The sequence below is a fragment of the Ambystoma mexicanum genome, chromosome 11 (assembly GCF_040938575.1).
Source record: "Ambystoma mexicanum isolate Mex_15411 chromosome 11, UKY_AmexF1_1, whole genome shotgun sequence".
Taxonomy (NCBI): domain Eukaryota; kingdom Metazoa; phylum Chordata; class Amphibia; order Caudata; family Ambystomatidae; genus Ambystoma; species Ambystoma mexicanum.
In genome coordinates this window covers 409170137-409195291 of record NC_090934.1, presented here as the reverse complement: position 1 = coordinate 409195291, position 25155 = coordinate 409170137, and the positions used below count along the sequence as shown (strand labels likewise).

Sequence of the window (25155 nt, the reverse complement as noted above, 5' to 3'; positions counted from 1 at the left end):
TGGAAACTATAGTATTCGGTTCTGCAGGACACAGCAATTCGGTGGGACATATAGACTGCCCAGGTTAACTACTTCGCAGAAAACTCCTCCACTGAATATTCACTCTCGGCGGTGTGAAGCGCAATGAAAGCGGTAATACAGGGGGAATTTATAACCTGCACTGCAGTTTTAAGTTGCAACAAACGCAGCTGGAGGACAGGGTCCAGACTTTAGAGAAAGTACACAAGACCACGCACTCTGACAGAGTGTGGGGGGATCGGAAGGAAGCCAAGTACCTATTGGAGCTACACTTAGCCAATAAATCAGCTGAGGCCCTCTCATACACAAACAATTGTATTACTCTCAAAGTAATACAGCAAACTGGTTACTGGTATACAAACTGAAATAGGTGCACACACGCAACATCCAAATACTAATGGGCCCGGACGGGTCTCCTCGGGTTACAGAGGAGGATAAGTTAAATGTGATGCTATAGCATCACATTCAGATTACCTGGCTACGATTCCCTCCCCCACCATCCCACTGGGCCTATTGGACTCCCTTGAACAACCAATCTCCCCTGAAGAGGTGGAAGTAGAAATTAAGTCATTGAAACACAGCCCGGTTTTCCAAAACCTACCCACACACTCTGATTCCTCACCTAACAGCACTCATTAATTCCTTTCTACACACAGGGCGAATCTCGCCCTCTATCAAAGAGTCTCTCATGGTGCTCATTCCCAAGCCTTGAAAGGATCCCAAGGACTGCAGCTCCTACAAAACAACGACGCAAAGATATTTTTCAAACTCTTAGCCTCTAGATTTACAGCGGTCCTGCGACACCTGGAGAGCAAACTGGGTTTATCCTGGCTGCACCACTCATAATAATATAAGGTGTATCCTAAACCTTATTGGGAGTGCTTTGAGGGCAGGAGTAGAACTAGGAGTCATCTCACTGGACGCTCACAAAGCATTCGATCTGGAGGACTGGGGCTCCATGTACAGGGTTCTCACTCACAATGGGACTGGTCCGAATGTCAAAAAATGGGTCTTGGCCAACTACTAGCGCCCCTCTACATCACTTAAGAGTCAAGGGGATTAGGTCCCCAAAACGAGCCATCTCTCTGGGCACACAGCAGGGCTGTTCCCTTCCCCCCCCCCCGATATTTGCACTTTCGATGGAGCCATTTGCCACTAGGATCTGAACCAAACCCGCAGAGACAGGGATTACGGGTGGGGGAAAACTTACAAAATGTCCTTATACGCAGGTAAAGTTCTGCTTTCCCTCATGCATGTGGACTCCTCCCTCGAGACCTTATTACAGGAAATCTCTATGTTTGGAAGGGCTTAAGGGTTAACTAAACTAAATCTAGCGCCATGGGAGTAAATATGCTGATGTTTATAGTTTGCGTTTATTTATATAGCGCTGTATTGGCCCATGAGCACAAGGGCGCTAAAAAGAATAACAAACACCAACACCACAAATAGTAGCAACATAAAAAAATATATAGACATACATTGGATAAATACAAATGAGCCGTCACTGCATATCAGCGTCAGCCCAAAAATCAGAAAGGATGCAATCGTCCATGCGCAAAATAATGTGAACTAAAACATGGGCAGATACGAATGTAGACGGCTACTCTTCGTAGTTATAACTTCTAATGCAGGATCGCATATTGTGGAATTTGCAATTAACTTCAAATCAGATGGCACATTAATGAAGTCATTACAGTTATGTCACAAAGGCCATTTCTATTTGTATAGGTTCTTATTTACATGTTGGTCTATACAAGATCAACACCTGGATTATTAGTTTCACTGGAAAATTAGGTATGTTGCTTTTCGAGTTCCAACTGGTCTTAGGTTTTTGATTTCTTCTCATTCACTGACACTTCCAACTATACTGATCTAATAGCCTGGGTAGAGGTTCTTTCTTTACTTCTGAACACATACAGGGTGACACAGGTGCATGGATTTTGGGAACATCTTTGGACAAATAATTTATTTTCACCTGAACACGAGAGAAGGAGAATGCACTGTGTACTTCTTAACAATTTAACTTGGAATGTAATTTTGATTTGGGAATTACTAGATATTTAGAGAAATATGGTCTTTTTTTTCAGTTGCGATTAGCTCCTGAAGAAGGGGTTGGCTGCCCCAAAACGCAGAGAGCTCTTTTCATCACAAGTAAAAGTCGTCTGCACAAGATATCTAAGCCTGCTGTGGGAGTTTGTTTTCAAATTCCGTTTGCATAAACTGCACAAATATTGTGTAATAATGGTTGGCTATCTATACAGCACAAAGGTGTGCAGGGGAAAAGGGAGGCCTACGATGCGGACACCATTGTTTGTCAATTTATTCAGCCCTCAAAAAGTCCTTTAGGTTCAGCTCAGTATGCAGTAATAACAAACAAATTGTTAATGAATAACTTTAACGAATAGAAAATACCGAACAAAACCCCTGAATGTTTTATTAAAAATACATATGGAGGGGGGGCAAGGGATTAAAACGGGTGGGTAGAGGGTTGGGGTCAGGTTATAATCAGAGAAACAGGGAGCGTGGGGGTCGGGGGGGGGAGAACCCCGCAAATAAAAACAATAAGAAATTGGGTTTTCGTTCAGTATTTTCTTTTTTTGTTAAATTCGCATATATCCATTCCGCTCTTGGTGCTGAAGTCGCACGTTTGCAAGAATCTTTCAATCTGCAGCAACCAGAGATGCCACTTTTATTCTGAATTGGAGGGCACAGACTGATGGGCATTCCAAGCTTCAAAAGTGCATTAAATCCAAACTTCCGGAAATACAAACAGCATAAATGGACAGGACAGGCACAGTGTATAAACAATGCAGGAATGTCTACCCACAGGCTCCTTGCATCCAATTAAGGCCTTCCCGCTATTACTCTTAGTCAACTGCTTTCTGTGAAACAAAGTCTTTCCACTCTGACCAGAAGATGTGATTCTGCCTTGGAGAAGTGAGAAAGACTTATCGATCTGCTAATACAAATCAGCCATGACTTGGGCAATAGGCATGGACAACATAGGATGCATACTGTGACAGATCTATGTACATTCTGCAAAGACAGATTCAATTAATTTGTCTTCAACGAACATGGGTCGCAGAATCTATGGCCCAGCTACTAGCCTGCACAGTGAACACTGAGTCGGCGAAAGCATTGTCTGCTATCTATAGCCAGTGTTTGCTGCTCACACCAGGAAGTGGTCTTTGAGATACTGATATCATGGGGGTTTAGTTTTTAGTTTACTTTTTTATTTGTACCACGCACTGAACCCTGAGGTAACTGGGCGCCAGAAACTTAAAGCATGTTACAGCAAAATTATGGACATACAAACAAAATGATAACAGTAAGTGCAAATGACCTGGTTACAAGGTGGTCGAGCGGCATACACAGGAACAAAATACATTTGTGGGTCTATCAGACAGTAGAGGCGTTCTTTTCGAGAGCAAGCACTTTGTCTTTTCTCTAAAAGTCCAGAAGGATGGTTTAGCTCTGAGTTACAGAGGTAAAGCGTTCCACAGCTTGGCGGCTAAGACTGGGAAGCTGGAGCCGCCTGCTTTTTTAAGGGAGAATTTGGGGATGGATTGGCAGTGAGAGTACAGCGTTCTAGTTGGTTCGAGAGGCATTTGTGGACGATAACGAGAGATCTAAGGGCGATTCTGTCTCATACAGGTAGCCAATGGGCATCTTGTCTGAAGTTTGAAATGTGTGAGTGCCGCGGGACACTCAGGGCCACTCTGAGGGCATTATTCTGAAGCACTTGTAGTTTGTTCAGATTGTGCTCTGTGGTGCCAAGGAAGAGTATTGCAGTAATCGATTTTTGAGAGCACTAGCGCTCTGGCTAGAGTAATGCAACTGGTAGGTGAAAGGAAGGCTTTGCAGGCATTAATGGGCTTATTTGTGTAAACTGTAGAGGAGGCTGTGACGTTTATTTGCTTTTTGAGCGAGAGGGTGGAGTCCAGATAAACCCCTAGAGTTTTGATTTCTTTGGCCACTGTGATTAGGTTGCCATCTATGTTGATAAAGGCGTACCAGGGGTCCAGTTTGTTTAGCCTCGGTTGGGAGCCGACGAGAAGGAGCTCAGTTTTCTCATCGTTGAGGCATAAGCCATGTTCTGCTATCCAGGCTTGGATCTACAGGTAGAGGTTGTTGATCTAGTAGCAACCTGATAGGGAGATGAGAACCTGGGTATCATCAGCATAGTTTGTGTATGTGAAACCCAGGTTATCCAGACGATCGAACAATACCTTTGTGAAGATATTGTAGAAGGTTGACTAGACGCACAGACCTTGTGGGACGCCGCAGAGGATGGGTATGTGGTGCGCTGAAGCCCCCAGTGAAAAGACCCAGGTAGTACAGTCAGCTAGGAAGGATTGGACCCAGGCAGTCGCCTGGCTAGAGAATGCAGCTGAGGCCATCAGATGTTCCATGAGGATCCGGTGGTGTACAAGGTCGAAAGCTGCTGAGAGGTCGAGCAGCAGGAGAATGGCTAGGTTGCTCTGGTCCTTTGCCTCGTCCATCTGGATTTTTAGGTCCAGAAGGGCCGTCTCTGTTCCATGCCTTGGTCTGAAACCAGATTGTCTCAGGCCCAAGAGGTTGTTCTCTTCCAAGTGCTTCTGAATTTGCAAATAGGCCACTGTCTAAGATCTTCAGGATGTAGGGGACAGTGGTGATTGGCCTGTAATTAGTGGGGATGTTGGGGTCTAGGTTCGTTTTTTTTTGTAGAAGGGGCATGGCCAAGCCTTCTTGAGGCTGCTACGGACTCAGCTTGTTTTGAAGGAGGCGTTGATTAGGGCTGTAATGAAAGGGGCCAGATCATTGGCGCCTTCCTGAATGATGGTGGCTGGGCAGGAGTCCCCTTGGCATCTGGAGGGTTTGAAGCCTTTTATGATGCTTTCCACTTCTTTCGTTGTGACTGCGGCGAAAGAAGGGAGGCAGGTTGGAACTTTAGTAGCGAGTGGTAGTGGAGGGTTTGCTCTTTTGCCTAGACTAGTCTTTTTCTGTTCAATTTTAGATTGCAACATAGCAATTTTGTCTGCCAAGGCTTTTTGGATTTATTCGCACCAAACAACATCTTTCACGCAGGTTACTGAGGGTGGGGTGGGAGACTCTAGTTCCCTTAGAATGGTGAAGAGCTCTTTTGTTCTGGATTTGGCATTGTCGATTCTGTGGTCGTAGTTCTCTTTTTTGGCCTTGACGATAGAGGTTTTATAGGTAGATGCTGCTACCGTGAATAGCGTTTTGTTGGTGTTAGGTGTTTTTCTTCAAGTAACTTCTGCCGTTCCGCAGGATTTTTAGTTCTGGAGTGAACCATTTGTTCACGTGGGCCGCTGGTTTAGCTTTGGTAAGTTTGATGGGAGCAATAGTGTCTACAGCTGATTCAAGAGTTTTATTGTAAAGGCCAGCAAGTTTGTCAACATCTAAGTTGGAATAGTTTGCAGGGGCCAGGATGTTGTGAATTAGAGGTTGAAGGCATTGCAAGGTGATGTTGCGGTTATTCCTAGCAAGAGTTTGCAGGATAATAGCTGGTGAGGTAATCGGCTGCACTTTCCCTTGGATGGAGAAGGAGATTACATGGTGATCTGACCAGGCAATTGGTTCATTCTGAAGGATAGATGTAGAGCAGTTGTGGTCTGCCAACCATTCTAGGGTTCTGCATTTGTTATGTGTGGGGGGTGGGAGGAAGAGGTGTTCGGGGGCATGTGGGTAGGAGGAGTTGGAGAGTGGTCTGGGAGAGTGGGGTCACAGGGCATCAGACAGCTTCGGTCTTGGGGCGAGGGAAAGGTGGGGGGGAGCACCTATCAATTATAAAGAAGGGAGATAGGGAGGGGCTGCAGGGAGATGAAACCCCTTCATTAGTGAGGCGAGCAGGGAACTGGCAGGGAGATAGGGGTCGAAGAAAAGAGATTCAGAGGGTGGGACAGTGGAGAGGGATTCGAATGGTGGGGATTTGGGGAATTTGGACTTGATACTCACATAGAACCATTGTGATCCCTCCAGAGTAGTCGGCGCAGGATCTGGTGGTGTACATGGCTGGGGAAGAGGCAATGTCCTCAGCTACAACCCATGCTAGCTCCATGTCCACTAACATGCCACATTCAACATTTAAAATAAAAAAAATCAATCCCATGTAATATATAGTAACATTTTGTAAAAACTTTAAATCTGGCTGCTACCATTTTATGCAAGACCATAGTAGATTTTGCTTTTAAGGGCCAAAGAGGAGAAATTGCTTGGCACATAAAGCTGTTGCCATACAAAAACAAGCCAATACTGGCTACCCTAGCTACTGGCTACTAGAAGCATTTCAGTCAGGCTTCAAACAGCACTGCTGCACCGAGGTGGCAGTCATTCAAGTGGTCAATGAGGCCCTTCACATATGGAAAGTGGGAAGACTTTACCCTAAAACACACCACTCACCAACCACCATTTCAGGCTTTACTCTCAGACCTGAAAAGAGAAGGTTTCACAATCACACTTCCATAATGTGCCAAATCATTAGGCTTGCACATCAACAGTGGCCTTTACTTCAAGTACCATACCACCTGAACACCTTGGTTAAGCTTCTCTTAAAAATAAAAGCATACAGCCTATAGAACAATTTGCAGGCCATTACCTGGACTCAACTTGACAGAAAATGCTCCGACAGACCTCCACATATTCTATGTAGCGTTCATAAGAGCAGGTCGATACACAGCAGTATATCACATCCTGCTCAAAAGCTGCTATTGCCTCACTCTAGGCCAATTAGGGTCAGCAATGAAAAGTATATCTTTGAGCATTTCCTCCATCAGAAGAACTGAAGACCATTTCACAAGACTGTACCGCAGTACAGCCCATTACCCAGCATCTACATAACTAGCACCTTGCTTGCCACTCCTCCCCCATTTCATAAACGGCATTTGCACAATGAATGGATTTATCTTAAGGGAATGAGGGATTACTAGAAGCCCCAATGTCCTTCACAGTTCTAAAAACCAGTGTTGCAAAAAGCAAAATGTTTGGGTGTAGGAGCAGCCAAAATGCTAAGCTCTCACAAGCATCAAATAGCTTCCATCTTGGATGCATGTGGGAAGGATGCACCAGAGTGGTTTCAGGCTCCTGGAATGTTTGCACACAGTCCTTATGTACAGTATGGCTCATTACTTTAAAATAACACATCAAAAACGCTGGTAAAAAAAAAGCCGCCAAGTCCATCAATGTAGTCTGAGAGAGCATCGTGCCTTGCCACAAGAGGCTACTTTGTGCTTCTGGGGCAGCGGGTTATCTGGTGTCCTTGCCAACAATATACCAAAAGGTTTTAATGGGAGCGATCTTCCTAATATGACTGAACATAAACCTCTGTCAAGTTCTGCTGCATAATGATGAACATGTTGACACAAAGGCAGACAGACATTTAATGCGCTCTGCCAAGCATGAGCTTGAGAGACAATTCTCCTGCCAAAAAGTCTGGAATTTCAGAGCACTGCATTCCTTAAACGTTTTTGCTCTTACATTTGAAAAGCCTAGACTGAAGAAAGTAGTTCCTTTGTTAAACCCTAAAAAGAAAATTATTTTCTGATCAAGTGTAGAATTAGATAACAGCTTGGTGCTAAGAAGTCATTACCCATCATGTATGTGGGTGCCTCTGTGAGGGAAGAAACAGGAGCAACCCCTTCTAGCAGGTTGGTCTAATCCTGGTGTGGTGCCTCCATGATCATATCCCCAGGAATATTTACAAAGTGTACACAAGACACTGTTGAGAGAACCTTCGCATGCGCAGCCAATCTAAGATACAGGAGCAGACCCTCACTCAGGAATTCTAAAAGTATACGGAACGGTCTTGGTCTCTCTCCATCTCTCTTAATTCTCTCCTACTCCCTCTTGCTTTTCCTTCTCTCGCTCCCCCTCAGAGTTTCTTACTTCTCTCCCAGTCGCCAGTGATTCACTCTTGCTTCTCTCCAGCTCCTTGTCTCTTCTCTGTGTCTCTTACTTCTCCCTCTCCATTTACATGCCTCTTACCTCCCTCTCATTTCCAAGCATTAAATGAGGATGCTGAAGAGAGATATCATGCAAACTATGGGTTTTGTGACAAATCCTCAGATGTCGCCCCTTCCCATGAAGCCAGGGAGGTGAGGCTGCTACCCGACAGTGCCCCTGTGGTTGGTATTGAGCGGGTGGATCTCATGGGGAGGGGTCCCCCCCGTGGGACTAGTGACAACTCTTTGGGGAAAATGCAGTATGTCCATATTAGATCCCCAACCTCCCTCATAATCATTCCCTGGGCACAGTACAACAGTCCTCCACACGTCCATGCACTTGTGTAGAGTCGATAGTCCAACCCTTGTGAGAACCACTGAGACAAGGATGAGTACGGACTACTTGCCTGAAATATGCTGGAAAACTGTGACGAGGAAGAGTCCAGCAAACCCAAAAGAGTGACCATATTCATACTGGGACAAAGAGGATGTGCGGAGCCATGAAGAGTGCCCCACGGAACCAAAGTGAGCATACTAGTCTATACGGACATTGGGGGGAGGATAAAAACGAAATAAAGACTCACATGAGAGCCTAGCTCTCCCTCGAGGAAACACGAGAGCAAGTACGGAGCAGAAGCAGTTTGGGACACCGAGCGAGGAGCTGGAAGGTCCGGAGTCGGCCTAGGATGGAAGGACCAGACGGCGAGTGGGTGGATAGCTGGGAACCACACAGTGCCGCACCACAAAGGGGAAGATTGGTATTGCAGAGCTGCTGCAGACCAAAAGAAGTCTGAGCGCCACAAGAACCCTGCAAAGGAGTGCAGGTGCCGCAGAAGAGCCAGAGCCCTCGCGGATCAAGAATAGAGGTTAGCTGTTTGCCGGGAAGGCACTGGGGATCTGAGAAGGCAGTGAGAAAGCCAGATAGAGCGAGAGGAGACAGGAATACAGGGTCTAGGACCCTGACAGTTGTGAACAAACATTATTAACCATTGGGACACATGATAGTACTTGAAAAGAGAGTAAACCAAGCCCATCAGAGAAGTAGTATAAGCAAGAGAGGCGAGTCTGGGACCTGCATCTATAAAAAGGAAAAGTTATCATTCATCTTCATAGTCACAGTACCTGACAAGATAGTGAACCAGGTTGGCTGTGAAGCAGAGCTTGAAAAAAGCCAGGGGAAGGGAGACATTCCCCTGGTGTTGAACATTGTGAAAGAAGCCAAGACACATTAACGGAATGTCCCAAGCTACAAACAAAATATGAAGTGAGCTATAACTTGTTAGTGAGCAAACCAGAGAATATTGGAGCAGATCAGTTTTGGGTTACTGCATTCTCTGGGGAATCATTGGTCATTCCCACAGCAGTGCTTTATTATATTTGGAAAGTTCATAGAATCTCTCATCTGAGGCTGTAATTTCAAGGTCTGGGAAATGTAATTGGAAGCGGCATTGGCTGCAAATTTTATTAAGACTTGATATGGGGATATACTGAATTTTACTGTTTCTTTTAGATACGGAATTGTAGCATGGATTGTTGTGGGGTACTGTCTCTTAATGGTTATGTGTTTTTAAAGAAATATTGCATGGATTTGTGTGTGGTTGAGGTTTGTAATAAACCAGAATACACAAAGAATACATTTAAAAAAGCCAAACAAAAGGAGTCATTCTCTTGGCATTGTGAAAAGCCTGAAGACAAGGCCAGAGGAAGGGAGTCATTCCACCTGGTGTTGATGACAATTGTGAAAGAAGACAAGAGAAGGGACTCGTTCTCTTGGCATTGTGAAGAGGCTGAGAAAGGCCAGGTGAAAGGAGAAATTCCCTGTTGGTGTTAAGGAACATTGTGAAAGAAGCCAAGAGAAGGGAGTCATTCTCCAGGCATTGTGAAGAGTCGGAGAAAGGCCTGGGGAAGGGAAATCGTACAACCAGTGTTTGTGAACATTGTGTGAAAAGCCAAGGGAAGCGAGTAATTCCCTTGGCATTGCGAGAAGCCCAAGAAAGACCACAGGAAGGGAGTCATTCCCCCTAGCATTTTGACTTGCACGAAAAAAGGCCAGGAGGACATTGTTCATCTTGGCGCTGTGAGAAGTACTGAGAACCCAGAGGAAGGTTAGAGGGAGAAGGGACCATTCTGCCCAAACACTGTACATTTACAAGTCTTTATTTTTCCATGTGCGTTGGTAGAGTGCCAAGCCTAGAAAGCCTTTTGAGAGTTTTTGGTTTTGGCCTTTTTGAAGAACTTGGAACTTTTCCCTTTTCATCACCCGAAAGTGAACTTTGGTTTATCATCCCGAAAAAGGGAGCCATTCTTCTGGAGCAAGAAGATAACCACATTACTTAGTTTGATTTAGAGTGTAAGGGAAGGAAATAGGTTTTGAGACACGACGGTGGGCTACTTGTTTAAGACGGACATCCTGACAGAATCCTTGGTATTGGGAACCCCTCTTAGTAAAAGGGTCAGATGGGGTTTTCTCTTATTTTACATTTTACATAAAGGTATAAAGCCAAAAATATGCCTCCTATGTGTCAGTTTCCTACTTCTACACCCTTACAGTATGCAGCAGATAGGCCTCCTATGGCCAAGCATCCTCTGAGAATACAAGAAATAAGCCTTAAAATGTGCCCTTCTGCTAGAGTACAAGAGAGAGACCCCATACCAAAGTATTCAGTGATGACATAAGAGTGAATTCATAAACAGCCATTTCATCAGAATACACGAGCAATCTCATACCCATATATGCTAGGAGTACATAGTAGAAAAGTAACAAACAGGCATTTTGGAACAATGGAAAGAAACACTCACCTGCCACCTCCACAATCTGATGCCGAGCAATATCATAATATGGATCGTCCCAGCGCAAGTGAGTATTGGGATCAGGAGAGTCTTTGGTGTCTACAATAGCTGATTAAAACAAAACAAACATCACAGGTCACCATTCAGTTAAAGGCCCAAAGATTTCAGAATACTACAAAGTACAATAGTGGCCGTTGAACTGCACCAGTGGACAATGTGCAGCACAAAAGCAAAGCTTGCAAACCATGTGAGGATAGAACACAGGAGGGGGTGAAGTACAGTAATAGGATAGGGCACACCATAATTGGGGAAAGGATGCTGCAGAGTATGCTAGGGGTAGGAGACCATAAAGGAGATTGTTGTGGAGCACATGAATTTAACGTAGTAGACATGCTGCTCTCCAGATGTTTTTGACTAAACCTTACATGATCCCTCACCATTGACTATTTTGTCTAGGAATGATGGGTGCTGCAGTCCAAAACATCTGCAGAGCCAAAAGGTTGCAGACACCTGTGGTGGAGGATACAGCGCAACACAGAGGCAAGATGGAACGGGGGGAGGGGGTCACATGGAAGTGTAGATAGCCCAGCCTAAGAGGGCAGGCTGAACAGCATGCAAAGGGAATGTATACAGTTGGGAGGCTACCCAGGAGGCAAGACCCAGGTTATGGGATGGAAAACTACAAAGCGAGCAAGGAGACAGTTGGCAACTCCAGCGGAAAAGATGCTTTTGATCCCCAAATGCTTAAGGAAAGGTGTGGCAGGGGCTGAGCACTAGGACTACACGTAATAGGCTTCTCTATTCGTCTTATGCTGAGCTGGGAATTACAGGTTCACCTTTTTTGGGGGTTGGGGAGGGGGTTGGTAGCACTTTGTTACTAACGACTGTAGCTGGTCCAGCAGTGAATGTTTGGATCCAAGTGAAAACCCCACAGAGGCCACAGATAGTTGCTCAATCATTCCTGCTTCAGAGAGAATGAGACAACTTAGTAAATTGTACAGTCAAATCTGATTCTTGAATGTTATAAAGCCATATAATCCATTTGATAACATCTTTTTTTAAGAATAGCACATTTCTTTTACATCTTTCATAATAAAAAGCTGTGTGCCTGTATTAACAGGCACGCATGAGTACAAGCTACAACCGAGAGGAGAGTTTTCAGTAATCACAAGTTTTTCCATGCCAAGTACTGGATGCTATTAGCTTTTATTTTCAGTCACTTTGCTTTTTTGGTACTTTTAGTCCAGAATTAAAGGTGGAAAAACAAAAGAATATGTACAGTAGAAGAAGACATGAGAGAAAATGCGAAAAACGTCTCAAACCTGACACGGCACAGTGTTAACAAACAGGAATATCAGTGGGGTAGTCCTCAGTCCCCATGCCAGAGGGAAATTGAAATGTTTGGTAGAAAAAGGTTGCAGGACCAAAGATCATGTTTTGGCCAGTATTAAAATGGACTATTTTGAAGTGAATACAAACCCATCCCCACTTTCTCACTCACCCGGACTTGTTTGGGTAAGTTGGCCACTTTCTTCTGACTTCACTTGCTTTAACACCACTTCCCGGTGGAGGCAAGATTGCTCCTTAAAACTGTCATGCAGTGTCCCTCAGAATCTAGAAGTTGGCACCCATGCGTGAGGCGAAGCTGCACCACACAGGGGAGGCCACTGTACAGCACTGGTAGGTTCTCTGTATGTATCATGGGAACAAGATACCAAAGAGCCTTGAGTGGATACTTCACAAGAGGCTGGGGACCTTCCCATGGGCACAGGACAGAAAATAAGTGCACACTATACTGCCCAAAAGGGGATTCTGGCCTGTAAACAGGAACAGAGGTCATGTGTAGGCTACAAAGAGCCTACACAAAGAGCCTTCACAAAATGAGTTGAGAGGTAAAACATGGGTAAACAAATCCATACTACACTGCCAGTTGGTGTCAAGAGGAGGAAACTCAGGGGATCTATGTTAGGCAGAAACCTGTGCAGTTCCCTCTGGGACCACTGCAAAAGTAAAAAGACTACAGGTGTTTGGCAGTAAACCCACTTGGTAGCAGTCTGTACCACACAGATTCACTTGGTAGCTGTGGCTGAGCAGTCAGACTTCCCTCAAGAAGAGTTAGGCAGTATACAGAGTATTCACAGTAGGTCAAAAGAACACAGTAGAACAGGCAAACACTGACCAGAGCTTGGTGTAAAAGAGATATAATTATTTATTTAAAACCACATCTAATAAAACAAACAGGCACTAATATTAAGCAGTTCAAAAACACGGTCACTAAAAGATATACACTCCCTTAAAAGAATAGACAAGTCTTAAGTAAAGCCCCACTTATTTTCAGACAGCGGTGAGCGCTTAACGCAGATGGCACTCTAATAATTCGTTTTAAAAAAAGGGAGAGAAAAGCAGGATATAAATTGAAACAGATCCCAACACTTTCACAAGAACACAGCAAGAGAGGAAGGCAGAGTCAAACCGTGAAGTTAGAGTTCAGAAAGCCAGATCCACTTTAAGAGGATCAGAACGAAATGTGTCCAAGGTCGCACGGTTAAAAAGTGCACAAAAGTCTCAAAAAGGTTCAGAAAGAGTTGGACCAAAAGAAAGGGACCAGTTAGATGGTCAAGGCGGCCAGCCCAGTCCAGATGGTTAAGGGATTATTATTACCTTGTAGCAATCTTTACAAAGGGAGGCCTGGCGGACACGGTTCCTTAAAGTGGTGAGAATACTCCAGCGGGGGCAGTTGTTCCTGGCAGCGGATGCAAGTTGGTGCTTCGTCCGGGGGAAGAGAGGATCTCATCGGGGAGGAAGACAGGAGTCCGTTGCACTGCCAGGGAAGAAACCAGCCGCAGAGTTCTCAGTTACAAGGAGCGGTCCTTTTGTTCGCGGTCCAGTGGTAAGTGGCTATCCGGTTGCCGGGGTGCTTGGAACGGGCAATTCGACCACAAGACGTCCTGGGATGCGAGAAAAAGAAGGTAAACTGGTTGTGCCCACCAGTCAGGGGAAGAAGACTCTCCAGCAGGGAGATCTTCTCTGTCGTCGGGAAGTGGTGAGTCGGTTCCGCAGGGCTCCACCCGTGATGTCGTCGTAGCAGGTCGGCTCAGCTTCTACCTCATCGGATTCTCAGGTCCTGTGGCGACTTCTGAAGTTCCAGTCCCCAAAGCCCTGCTTTTATGCAGCACACCCCCATTCACGCAGCCTAGCTGTCAACCAAACATGCTAAGTGGTGAGCCTGTCGGCTCACTACCAGGGCCAATCACACAAGAGTGCGACTTGAGTTACCAGGGTAAGTCAGTCCAGGGTGCCTAAACCCCCTCCCACACACCCTGTGGTACCCAGACAGAGTGGCACCACTTTTGGAGGCTTCTGTGGACTTGGGTTGGAGTCACAGAAGAGAACACAAACGCCATTTTAGAATCGCGTCCTGGCAAAAAATACCAACCAGCGAATTAATATTAAATAAATAAACCGGCGGTATGTTCGAGGCTATGAGAATTAAATAATTAAAGTTGGTAGCCTCGAACAATGGGAAAATCCCATAGGGATATATTCGCGGTCGAATATAAAAAGTAGTATCCACTGCCACCAGCCAAAACTCGATCAGGAGGGACGGAGACGCGCCCCCTCGACTAACAGACCCCGGGGCAATCGAATTGCCCTGACCAGTACATCCACAATATGGTGGTGTGTACTGGTTTCTGTTCATAATTTGGGACTAGTAAAGCCAATGGTGACTTTACATGCCCTGGGAGACAGTAGTCAGTCCCAGGGTATGGAGTCTAGGGTGGGGTATCACTATGACACCCCTGTGTCACTGCACGGAGGGTGCTGTGTAACACATAGTAAAAACACATGAGACCCTATGGAGTAAAGGACCCCATAACCCATAAAACACGTTACCAGTCAAAGGAACACCATAAATCATGTCCAAGAATGGGAGAAAAAGAGTCTCACTCTTGGCAGGAGAAAAAAACAAACTCCAGAAATCCAGCAAAGCTGCTGGGGGACTCACTAGGTTAGGAAATTCAGCCTAAACAGAGAATTCTCCCTAACAATCTATGGGCGTGATACCACGCTGGAAAGGAGAGCATTTACCGGCTGTAGGGACTGATAATACCATGGAGGCTGGTTCTCCAGCTGCTGGAGCAGGAACAAGGAATGCAACACTGGTGGCTACTCCAGCAAAGGGGAAATGCATCAGTTCCCAAAGGAAGGGGTTGAAGGTCCTCACCCATACTGCTACAAAGTCAGGGCATAGCAGGTTCCACAGCTCCTTCAGGAGGGATCTGGACTTCAGAATTGCAGGGACAGCTCTTGTAACAGTGACAGGGGGTGGGGGGATAAGAGCAAAGGGGGTTCCACATATCGGAATTGAAAGACAAGACGAACATTGGCCCCACTGGTGGCGTGCAACATTGACCACAGCTACCAAGAAAAAACAATAGGGATAAGGGCCTCATCCGTATCATTGCACGAGAACCCTCCTTCCCAACAATAGAAGTAAAGCCGAGCAAATTCCACAGCACTTGCATGAGGGACCTAAATGGTAGCACTGCACAAAATACACTCCAAAAGAGGGGACACAAAGCAGATTCCATTACTCCCAGAGGAGGGCACAGACTGAAAACCCAGCCAGTGTCCTCGGGTAGTGGAAATGAGACGTTGTCCAAAGTTGATATCTCGGTGTAAGCGAAAATGCTGCCATTTGCCAACACTCCCCTGAAGTTTAAATACTGCTTATTGGTTCATAGCTTTCCACAGGTTACTCGATTGTGGCCTCAAGTGATCTACAATCTGCATGAAGGACTTTGGGAAGTTTGCCAAACGTCAACATCACCCCACCTGGCTTTGGGAAATCGGGAGCATCTTCAAGCGGCCAGTTCTTGTCGTCCAGTGAAGCCAGTTTCAGTTGATCCAAGGAATGACTAGTGTTGTCAATGCCCATGTCGTCCTGCAGGTCTGTCAGAGGGTCGCTGGCCATGGTATGTCCTTCTGGCACTTAGCCGAAAGCCTAGAATGGAGAACTAGAGAAAGAAGGTTCAGTCACAGGTCATGTCATGCATAGAGTAAATCCATAAGGAAAGTTCATTGGACATTCAAATGAGAATATATCGCCCTCTCTTCAGAGCCAACCCAAGCCCACTGTTTCCACAAAATCTGAAATGAAAGAGTGGGCTCCTTCCTAAACTCGAACCCACAAATATGTCTCCTGGAGACAATCCATGGTCTGCATGTAAAAGACTTAAAAAAGGGCCTGTATCGCGCAACTTCTAAACAGAACCTGTAATTGCACTCCATTTCTACAACACCCATATAGGTCGCTGCAGCTCTGCATCAATTAACACAGTTCTAAATGGTCTGCAGCTCAGCACCAACACCACTAACATTCAACAATTGAGCACAACCCCAAAGACCGCTGAGAAATCCTGGCCAAATATCCGGCATATGTCCTGCATCTCCATACCACTCAACCATCGAATAAGGACCCTGCACATCAACACTACACAGCACCTTGTATTGACTCCTCAATGGGATGGCGTTTGGCCCTGCCCACTTTTGCTACGAGGATAAAAGTTTCAGGCTACTCCCTTTGCAGCGTTAAGCCCTGGAGCGTAAAGGGCTGGAGCCGCTGTTTTGCCGTTTGATGGGAGGCGCACTCTGCTTGCAATGGACATTAGTGTGAGCTATGGACACTAATAGCCTGCAAGTAATTTGTCCTCCTTACCCTCCTACCATTCTGGAATTCCTGGAAAGGGTTAGTTTCTGCACTTAATTCTGCAGTGGTCTACGTAGACCATCTGTGGAACGTGCTCTCTGCTGATGTAGTGGTGATTGACTAATCTGAAGATTCTAAAATCACCTTTCTGCGACCACTGAGATCTTATCAACTGTAGACTTTATTAATTTAGTAGTCTCAAGTTTAAAAGGAATATTTATTCTCTTTGCTACACCTTCCCGGTGGAATTAAGGTTACGGGGTGACTTGGGGGGGGGGGGGGAGAGAAGAGTCGGACTCTGGCAGCTCAAACTGTCAGACGTGATTCGTGCTGTTCCCTTTGATTGAGACTTTAGGAAACTCATAATTCTAATCCTGGAAAGTGGAGTTGCATCTTGATACCTTTGGAGGAGTTGCGAGATTCTCTCTCCTCTGAGGATTCTCAGCCGTATTATGCAGTGTTTATACAGATTCTGTGGGCTCTGATTCTATTCTCCCTCGTTTTGCGATTATAAACTATTGAATCCTGCTTCCCAGGACCATCTGATCTGTGGTTTGTGCGTAAAGTATTGATTCAGTATTTTGATTGTGGATGTTTTAAAATATAATTAATTATCTGAAATGTAGATTTGTTTTTATTGACTCGGAATTGTATAGGCAAATATAGAGTAGGTCACTGGCTTCTGGGAGAGTAGTTATATGCTATTCTAGTGTTTTGAGAAACTGATACACCGTTCTATACTTTGTTTTACCTAAAGTTTTAGACTCTGTGGATTCACTTACATGACCCGTATAGGACTATTTTAATGGATTCCCGGGAGGAGATTGTGGACAAGGCGCTCAAGAAAGCCTTAGTAAGTGGAGAAAGGACGGAGCCCAAATATGGGATTGCTGTGTCTAATTCTTATTTGGGGGATACTCTTAAAGAGCAGTCCACCACTCAGGCACAAGTATACTCCCAAGATAAAATGACAAAAAAATATCAAATCAGGATGGACCCCCTGAGTCAAATGCTAATAACTGCACATATAAGGGGAAATAAATATTTTCTATTGCTGCCCAAGAAGATCGATTAGCGGCTATCCTAGCTAGGCACCTGGGGAAAGGGTCTGAGGAAATTGGGGAGGTTACACCGAGTAGAAGAGAATATAGTGAGAAAGGGGCACTTACCTCATATGGGCTTAATTATCCTCTGTTTGGAACCACCATGCCTATCTGCCTGAGGGGTGAACATAGTTCCTCACAACCCTTGCATGGAACTAAGTCCACTCTACAAGTTCCTGATGTTAAGGATGGCAAGCATGCAGTAACTATAGATACTAAAAAGACTATGGTACCCGCTCCACCTAAAGCTTCGGTACCAGACCCATTCCCTAAATGTACACCCAAATTGGGACCGGAAGTACAGGGGAAATCTCCCCTTCGTAAAGAGGCCACTTCGGAGGTCTCACTCCATGTAGACAGCTTATTCAAAACTCCAATGATGAAACCTCCATTGAGCACCCCCAAATATAAACTCTACAAAAATAAAAACAGGAGAACCAATAACAGAACGTGTACAGATATAAGATTAGTGCCCTCTTCGTTGGCAGTGGCTAGTTTAGACTATACACACTGAAGTAGTAAAAAAACTGGAGGTTGAGGAAATCTCGCACAATTATATCGATGTTATTAGTATCATCGAATGTGCAGATAAAGCTTTGGCTGAGAATAATCTAATATCTAGAGTATCAGAAATAAATAGGGTTACCCAACAGACTTGTGGTGCCTCCTATATGGGATCCCCCACTGAACTCACTAACTTCATAGATGAATATACTGCAAAGCAAAACTGGTTAAGGGAAAGGGGCCTATTACCTGAGTCTACAAATGATAACTTAAATGACCCAATTTTACATCATACATTAAGGGAAGCTGATGAAAGAATCAGACTTACCCAACCAACAGTATCTGCGCTAAATATGGTGCTTCGATCCTTCCACAGCTTATATGACCACATATGGACAGACGCAAGATCACATTCCCAAATCCTTACTGAAATATATGCTAGGCTACAAGGCATAGACAGATGTGAAGAACTGAAGAGGCTAATGAGGGAGGACAATTCTCCACCTAAACCGCAAATCCCCTTAACCCTCCTTCCAGTGATTTTCATAGGTGGCCAGGTTAGTCCGTCGGGACATATAAAGAAACAGTAATCATAGAGCCTAAATGCACCTTCAGTTGCAGTTAAATCTGCAATAATCATAGACTTGCAGTTGGGTAAAGAAGTCGAACAAGACAATATTCCCAGTGAAAGGGGGATCCCAAATATAATCAAGAATGCAGAGGTTTTTGATTTAACTAAAGAAGACTCCCCGATTAAAAGATAGTTCCCGATAGGAAAAGCATCTGAAACAAATAAAAGTTACTAATACATTCTTTAAGAATTTGGTATTTCCAAAGGAACTCTCTGCAAAGGAAAGCATGCCATTTATAAACAGTTTAGAGGGTCTTAAGAACGTGAAGGAAATTACTGCGCTAGATCATGGCACTGCCACTCCTCACATAAAGGCTGTGGAAGAAAAGGGGAACTGCGGGCTATACAGCAAAAGTCTATTAAGGAAGGGGAAATTGCTATTCCTCTGAAAATTGCTATAAATAAGAATAAGGAAGTCCCTCCAAACAATTTGGAGGAGGGTGGCATGATTGGTCAGACGAACGATGCACCTTTAGGTGATCAGTTAAGGCCCCCCACAGGGTAGGATCCTATTGGCAAGTCAGAGCATAGTTTGGAGAGGGATCCCAAAGTCCTGAACCTGCTCAAAAGGAGGTCCCTATACTTAACCCAATCCTACACAAAACAGGCACCCATTACCTAGCAATAAACCTGTACTATTTAATATTGCCTCAGCAAAACAACTTCTACAGGAAATATATATTATTAAATCCATCTGAGGAAAGTATCTTAAATAACCCAGGCCTTAATACAGAAAATAAGGAGGATATGCACTCTGCTCCGTCAAATGGACTGACTAGATGCGTATTTAGGGTGCATCAGATGATAATCCATCTGACCTAAATAAAATCAGCAAATTGGCCCGAAGGCTATGGGAGATCTTTATGTTCCAAAAACTGAATCCCACCCACCAGAACCATATAAATCCGGGACCCTTCAGTGGCCAAGATAGAAAACCTGTAGGCCTAAATAATATACAGAAGGGGACAATATTAAGAGGTGCCAGGGGGCGGGAATCTCAAGAATTGGAGAACAACCAATCTCAGAGATATGGAAGAAAAACCTGCACAAACTCTGGGATCTAAAACATTGCACATTTTACAGCTAACCAGCCTCTGGGGGGCTGAAATGCCAATTTGTCTGAACAGAGGGAATATCCTGAACATTTCTGGTCAGTTACCAGCATTGGCCTTGGTGTCTACCTACGACTTAGAAAGGATATTCTTCCCCATTAAGAGAAGAATTGATCAGAGCAATATAGTACTCAGGTCAAGAGTGTCCTTGAATTGTAATGGGACAATCTGTTGGGTTGAGAGAACTGGGATTCAATATTGAGATAGTGAACCAACTCCCCTTTTAAAAAAAAATAAAATCAAATTAAATTTAAAAAAAAAAAACACGATAGAGATGGGGAATATTGGGGAAACCTGACAATTGTCTACCATCCAGATAGATTTCCCCAATCTCAACAGCGGCATCTCCCGAGAGGAAATTGTGGGGACACACGGGATTGGGCCCAATTTACCTTGGCACTGTGGAATTTAATGTCTCTCGGGAAGAGCTCTTCCAGTGAAGATGTTGCCCCATGTTAATTTACTGAGATTTCTTTCTTGGAACACAAGGGGGAATCTTCACTTGATGACAAATGTCGACACAGTTGCCATGTTAAAAACCAATGAATGTTTTTTTCTTCAAGAAACCTGGTTACTCAAATCCCTCGGTAGATGGCTATGGAAATTTGCTCTCAAAATGCCAAACCTAGTCAGGGGGGGTAGACCGTCGGGAGGACTTCTTATTGGTATAAGGTCCATTCTTGGACTCTCAGCTACGATCATCCCAGATATGCCTCTAGGAATCCTGGCGGTCAAAGTCTCCTTAAATAGGAGCAGCTCTATGCCCTTCTGATTAATATCTATTGGCAACCAGGGATAGCCCCACTAGAGGTCTTCCTCGAAAAAAGTACGGAAATGATCCTTGATTGGAGAAATATATATATATTTCTGTGATAGTCATTCTTGCAGGGGACTGGGGACTTAAAATGCGGATTGCTCTACTAATTCTGAGGCTGAAGTGGCGGATCTGGGAGAGGATTTAGGGGATCCCTTAGTAAGGGGCCAAAAATATTCCTGGGAAAGATTATGGAATCTCTCTTTGGAACCCATCGGACTGATATGTTTAAATGGCTATTATGATCAGTCCCGCCCACTTCTCCCAACTTGGCGAAGGGGAGACTCTTCGTCAACTTTGGATTACTTTTTTGTAGAAGAATCTCTGGCGCTATTAGCCTCGGAAGGAACTGACTTTTAATAACTGGAGTGACCATGGTACAATGGCGGTCCATCTCCCTTTCCCTACTAGAGAGGCTCATATAGGGGGTTCTACTAACCTAAGAACAATAGAACATTGTTCAGGGGTGCGATGGTCCCCTCCAAATATTAAACTCTTCAATGAAAAATTGATGGGAAGTATTATTCAGAAACTATTGAAACAAGCGGTCTTTACGGAACCAGGCTATGATCATTTTTTGAAAGATCTTCACGGCAGAGCCCATGACTCCCTAACAAAGGGCATCATCAAAAGGAACCATCTACATATTTATAATAAAGAAGTGGCCAAGGAAAAGGCAAAGGTTCGTAAGTTGCTTAGAGAGACCCGCAATTTAAACGTTGATCAATTACATAAAAATGCAGTGAGCAGGGCGATCGGACAGAAATATAAGAACTGTTGTATCTCCCAAAAAATAGTATGTTACAAGACGACGCAGAGATGATGCTCAGCGTTTTGGTAAAAAGAGACCTCAGGGCTTTTTGGGGCTTAATCAATGGGCAAAATCCTGTCTCTGCTACTAATCAATTGAATGGGGTCTCGGAGGCTCAATGGGTCAACTTTTTCTCTGACCTTTATGAATAAGAGATGGGATTTCATGCTTTCGATACAGGGGGTTTGACTGACAAGACACCTTGGGAGCCGGCTATTGAATTTGAAGAGGTATTAAAACTTCTACTGGAAGCTAAAAACTATAGGGTCCCTGGGCCCAATGGATTGACGAACAACATTTTCAAAGCACTACCAGAAAGGTGGGCCCATATACTCTCCACGCTATTCAGTAACGTGGTGGATAGTGGTATCATTCCCCCTAGCTGGCAGACTGCCCACATAGTCCCCATATTTAAGAGAGGGGAATAGAAATGTGGCTAAAAACTACAGACCGATCTATCGACACTAAGCTTTTCTCCTCCCTGCTGTTAACCCATGTTAATGACTGGATAAAAAAGAACCAAATCCTTAACAAATGCCCAACTGGGTTTAGGGTGGGGCACTCTACAAACTTAAAGGGTTTGATTGCGACTGCTCTTCAGACTTCAATATGGAGTAAATTTGGGGGGGGAACTCTGTATGTCGCCTCTATTGACCTGTCAACTGTGTTTGACTCGGTCATTAGAGGCAGACTCTGGGCCAAATAAAAAAAAGTGGGGCATTCCAGAAGGCCTCTTGAAACTGATAACGGCTATGTACAAGAACTTGGGGATCCATGTCCGGCTCAATATGGGGGGGTAACCTATCCAGAAGAATTAGAACTTGGATAGGAGTCATACAGGGTTGCTCTCTGCCACCCTGTCTTTTTAAGCTCTATTTGGCAGATGTTGGCGAATTGCTGACTGAAGCTGGGATGGCGAGTGCTAAATTGGGGGCAACTAGATTTTCGTGGTCGGCTTATTTTTTTAAAATTTATTTATTTGGCTGAAACATTCAACCTTTCAATACAAAGTAAGTTATTTGTTTCTACATTAACACATATATATATAAAAAAGATCATACAAGTAAAACTATGTTGCCTAAAAAAAAAAAAAAATCAATCATCATCATTTACATTGATTTACATCAGTCAGGAATTTAAAAGTTGACATATAACTACTACAGCAATACATAATAAAATGCAGAGAAAATAAAAGGGAGAAACAAGGAATACAAACGAAAAGACCTTAGAATCTTCAATTTGAAGTTAAGTAGACACAATATGACATATCCTAGTTATTCAATGGTGATTCCCACATTACTTGTGTCATTATCTAATTTCAATTCATTCAAGAAATTCATTGTAGCATAGCCCACCGTTCGCGAGTACACATGAAATGCATATTTCCATAATACTTTAATCTCCATATGTATCATATGTTCAAACAGGCTCTTAAAATGTTTGCTCCGTATGCTCTTTAAATCTGCGCATTCGTAATGATGTGTTCAAGGGATTCTATTTGGATGTTACAAAATCGACAAATATGAATTCCTTTATTGTCATTAGCCCATTTCGCTGGAACTTCCCTAGTTTTCCACAGATTCAATCTTAAGCGCAGGAACCCTGCTCGATGCATGACATTTCCTCAGGAATCCCAAAAGATTTTAAAGCAGATGGATTTTGTTTGAAACATTTATAGTTGTAACATATTTCCCTAGTCCTAATCCAATCCATTTCCCACAATTTACGCTTGGCCTTGTCTGGATTTTGTAAGAGTAAATCATCAGTTATGTCTGCTTCCAGCATAAATTCCTGCGCCTTGGATTTCCATTGCTTAATGAATTTATCCTCCGATGTTCCCACATAATTTGCCAGCTGTGTAACCAACCCATTCTGATGTTTGTCCAACACACATTTCCTATAATGTAAACCTTCCATTGGTACGTCGCATATATTGATATTAGCCTTAGTTCATGCCTTATTAGGGCTACAGGTGTAGATTTGAGAAGATTTAATAATCTCCTCCAATATGCCCCTTTTTTATTCCCATAGTTATTAGGCTTATATGCTTTAGTTTCTGCTCCATATAACAATATTGGTAAAGCCTTTTGCTTATATTATGTGATTAAGGGTGCAATAGTGAATTTGCAATTTTACCATTGATGATTCTGGACTGTGATATTAAACTCTTCCATTTAAACATCAAAGTAACCTCATAAGGTAGGCCACTAGGGTAATTATTAATATTTATACCCAAATAGGTGTATTCACACATTGTTTCCACCTCTTGGTTATTCAATTAACACCCAAACTTCTTGTTTTGTTGTTTTTGGCTACCAAACTGGATTACCTGGGTCTTTTTGATGTTAATAGTCATTTTATTGCAATTAGCATATTTCTCCAGTGCTCGTAGCATGTTACGTAGCCCCAAGGGTGTTTTGGATAACAGAAGGAGGTCATCGGCATATAACAACAACCATTTGATCTCCTTTTACCCAATTTTCGGAGAATCAGCTAGGATATCAGCAAATTCCTTGCCCAGATCAAAAATTAAAAATTTGAAAATTGCTGAGGCAAGTATGCACCCTTGTTTTAGGCCTCTGGAAGTAACAATGGGATCGGATAGTGAACCATCATTGTCCAGTCTTATCTGCAGTGATGTTTGCTCATGAAATTCGATAATCCACTTTAGGATATTCCACGGGCAGTTACTTTTCATTTGTTTCACGAATAGGAGTTCTCTTAGGATTGAGTTGAACGCCGTTTTGAAGCGACATACAAGGGTAGTTCCTTACTTGATTTTTTAGCAATGATTGCATTTATAAACAAGTTAATACCTGTACCTAATCCTTTTAAGAACCCAGTCTGCCATGGATCTCTTAAATTCTCTTTATTTGACCACCGATTGAATTCACGGAGCAGAATACAAGCAAAAATCTTCCCCGGACAATCCAAAAGGGCAATAGGCCTATAGGATGCAGGATCAAGTCTATTCCCTTTCTTGTACAAAGGTATAAGTATAGACTTCTTCCATGACTCAGGCAAGTTCCCTGTGCGCATCACTTCTTCAAATATCTTCATTAATATGTTAGACCAGATCCCTGGATTTTCTTTGACCATTCTATTATCAAGCCCATCAGGGCCAGGGGCCCGTGAATTGCTATGTTTCTAGATGTAAAATAATACATCATCTTGGTCGAATTGTATTGAGTGATCCCAATTTTCACTCTTGAAGACTAGGTGGAAATATTGTAGTAGTGGAGGTATTGTAGTCTGATATATCTGATAGAAGTAATCACACCAGTTTTTTGCTGAGATGGAATTTACCTGGACGGAAGTCTGATCTTTATACGTTGCCTTGTTTAAAACACCCCAGATTTCAGCAGACGACTTCGAGGCAATTTTTTTTAACATATATTCGCTATCCCTCTGGTAACAAAGTGCCTTCCTTCCCCTTTGTCAATTTTTGTAGGCTGTACAAAGATGTTTTATTTTAGGCACCTTCTCTTCTACAGGTAGATGTTTTAGCATATGTATTTGTTGCCTCAACTCAGCCTTTTTAATTTTGACATCCTTATCAAAAATGTGGGAGTGTTTATAGCTGTAACCTTGTGCAATATCCTTTACCGACACATTTTTGCATAGATGACACATAATCCTGCCCTGAATTTAAGGAGAGTATTCTATCAAAGTTGTTCAACGAGGTAGACCATTTTATTCGATTTCTCATATTATTTACAGTT

General features: G+C 43.7%; 1 protein-coding gene across 4 annotated transcripts in view; it reads right to left on the bottom strand.

Moving 5' to 3' along the window:
- ARHGAP1 (Rho GTPase activating protein 1) overlaps nucleotides 1–25155 on the bottom strand; it is a 902391-nt gene that overhangs the window by 714240 nt on the left and 162996 nt on the right. For all 4 annotated transcript variants that reach the window (XM_069623207.1, XM_069623205.1, XM_069623208.1 and 1 more), the window contains 2 exons: nucleotides 15585–15766; nucleotides 10758–10856 (listed from right to left, as the gene is read on the bottom strand). In XM_069623207.1, the coding sequence (XP_069479308.1) occupies nucleotides 10758–10856; nucleotides 15585–15723 (238 nt within the window). In that variant the 5' untranslated portion in view covers nucleotides 15724–15766. The remainder of the gene's footprint in view (nucleotides 1–10757; nucleotides 10857–15584; nucleotides 15767–25155) is intronic.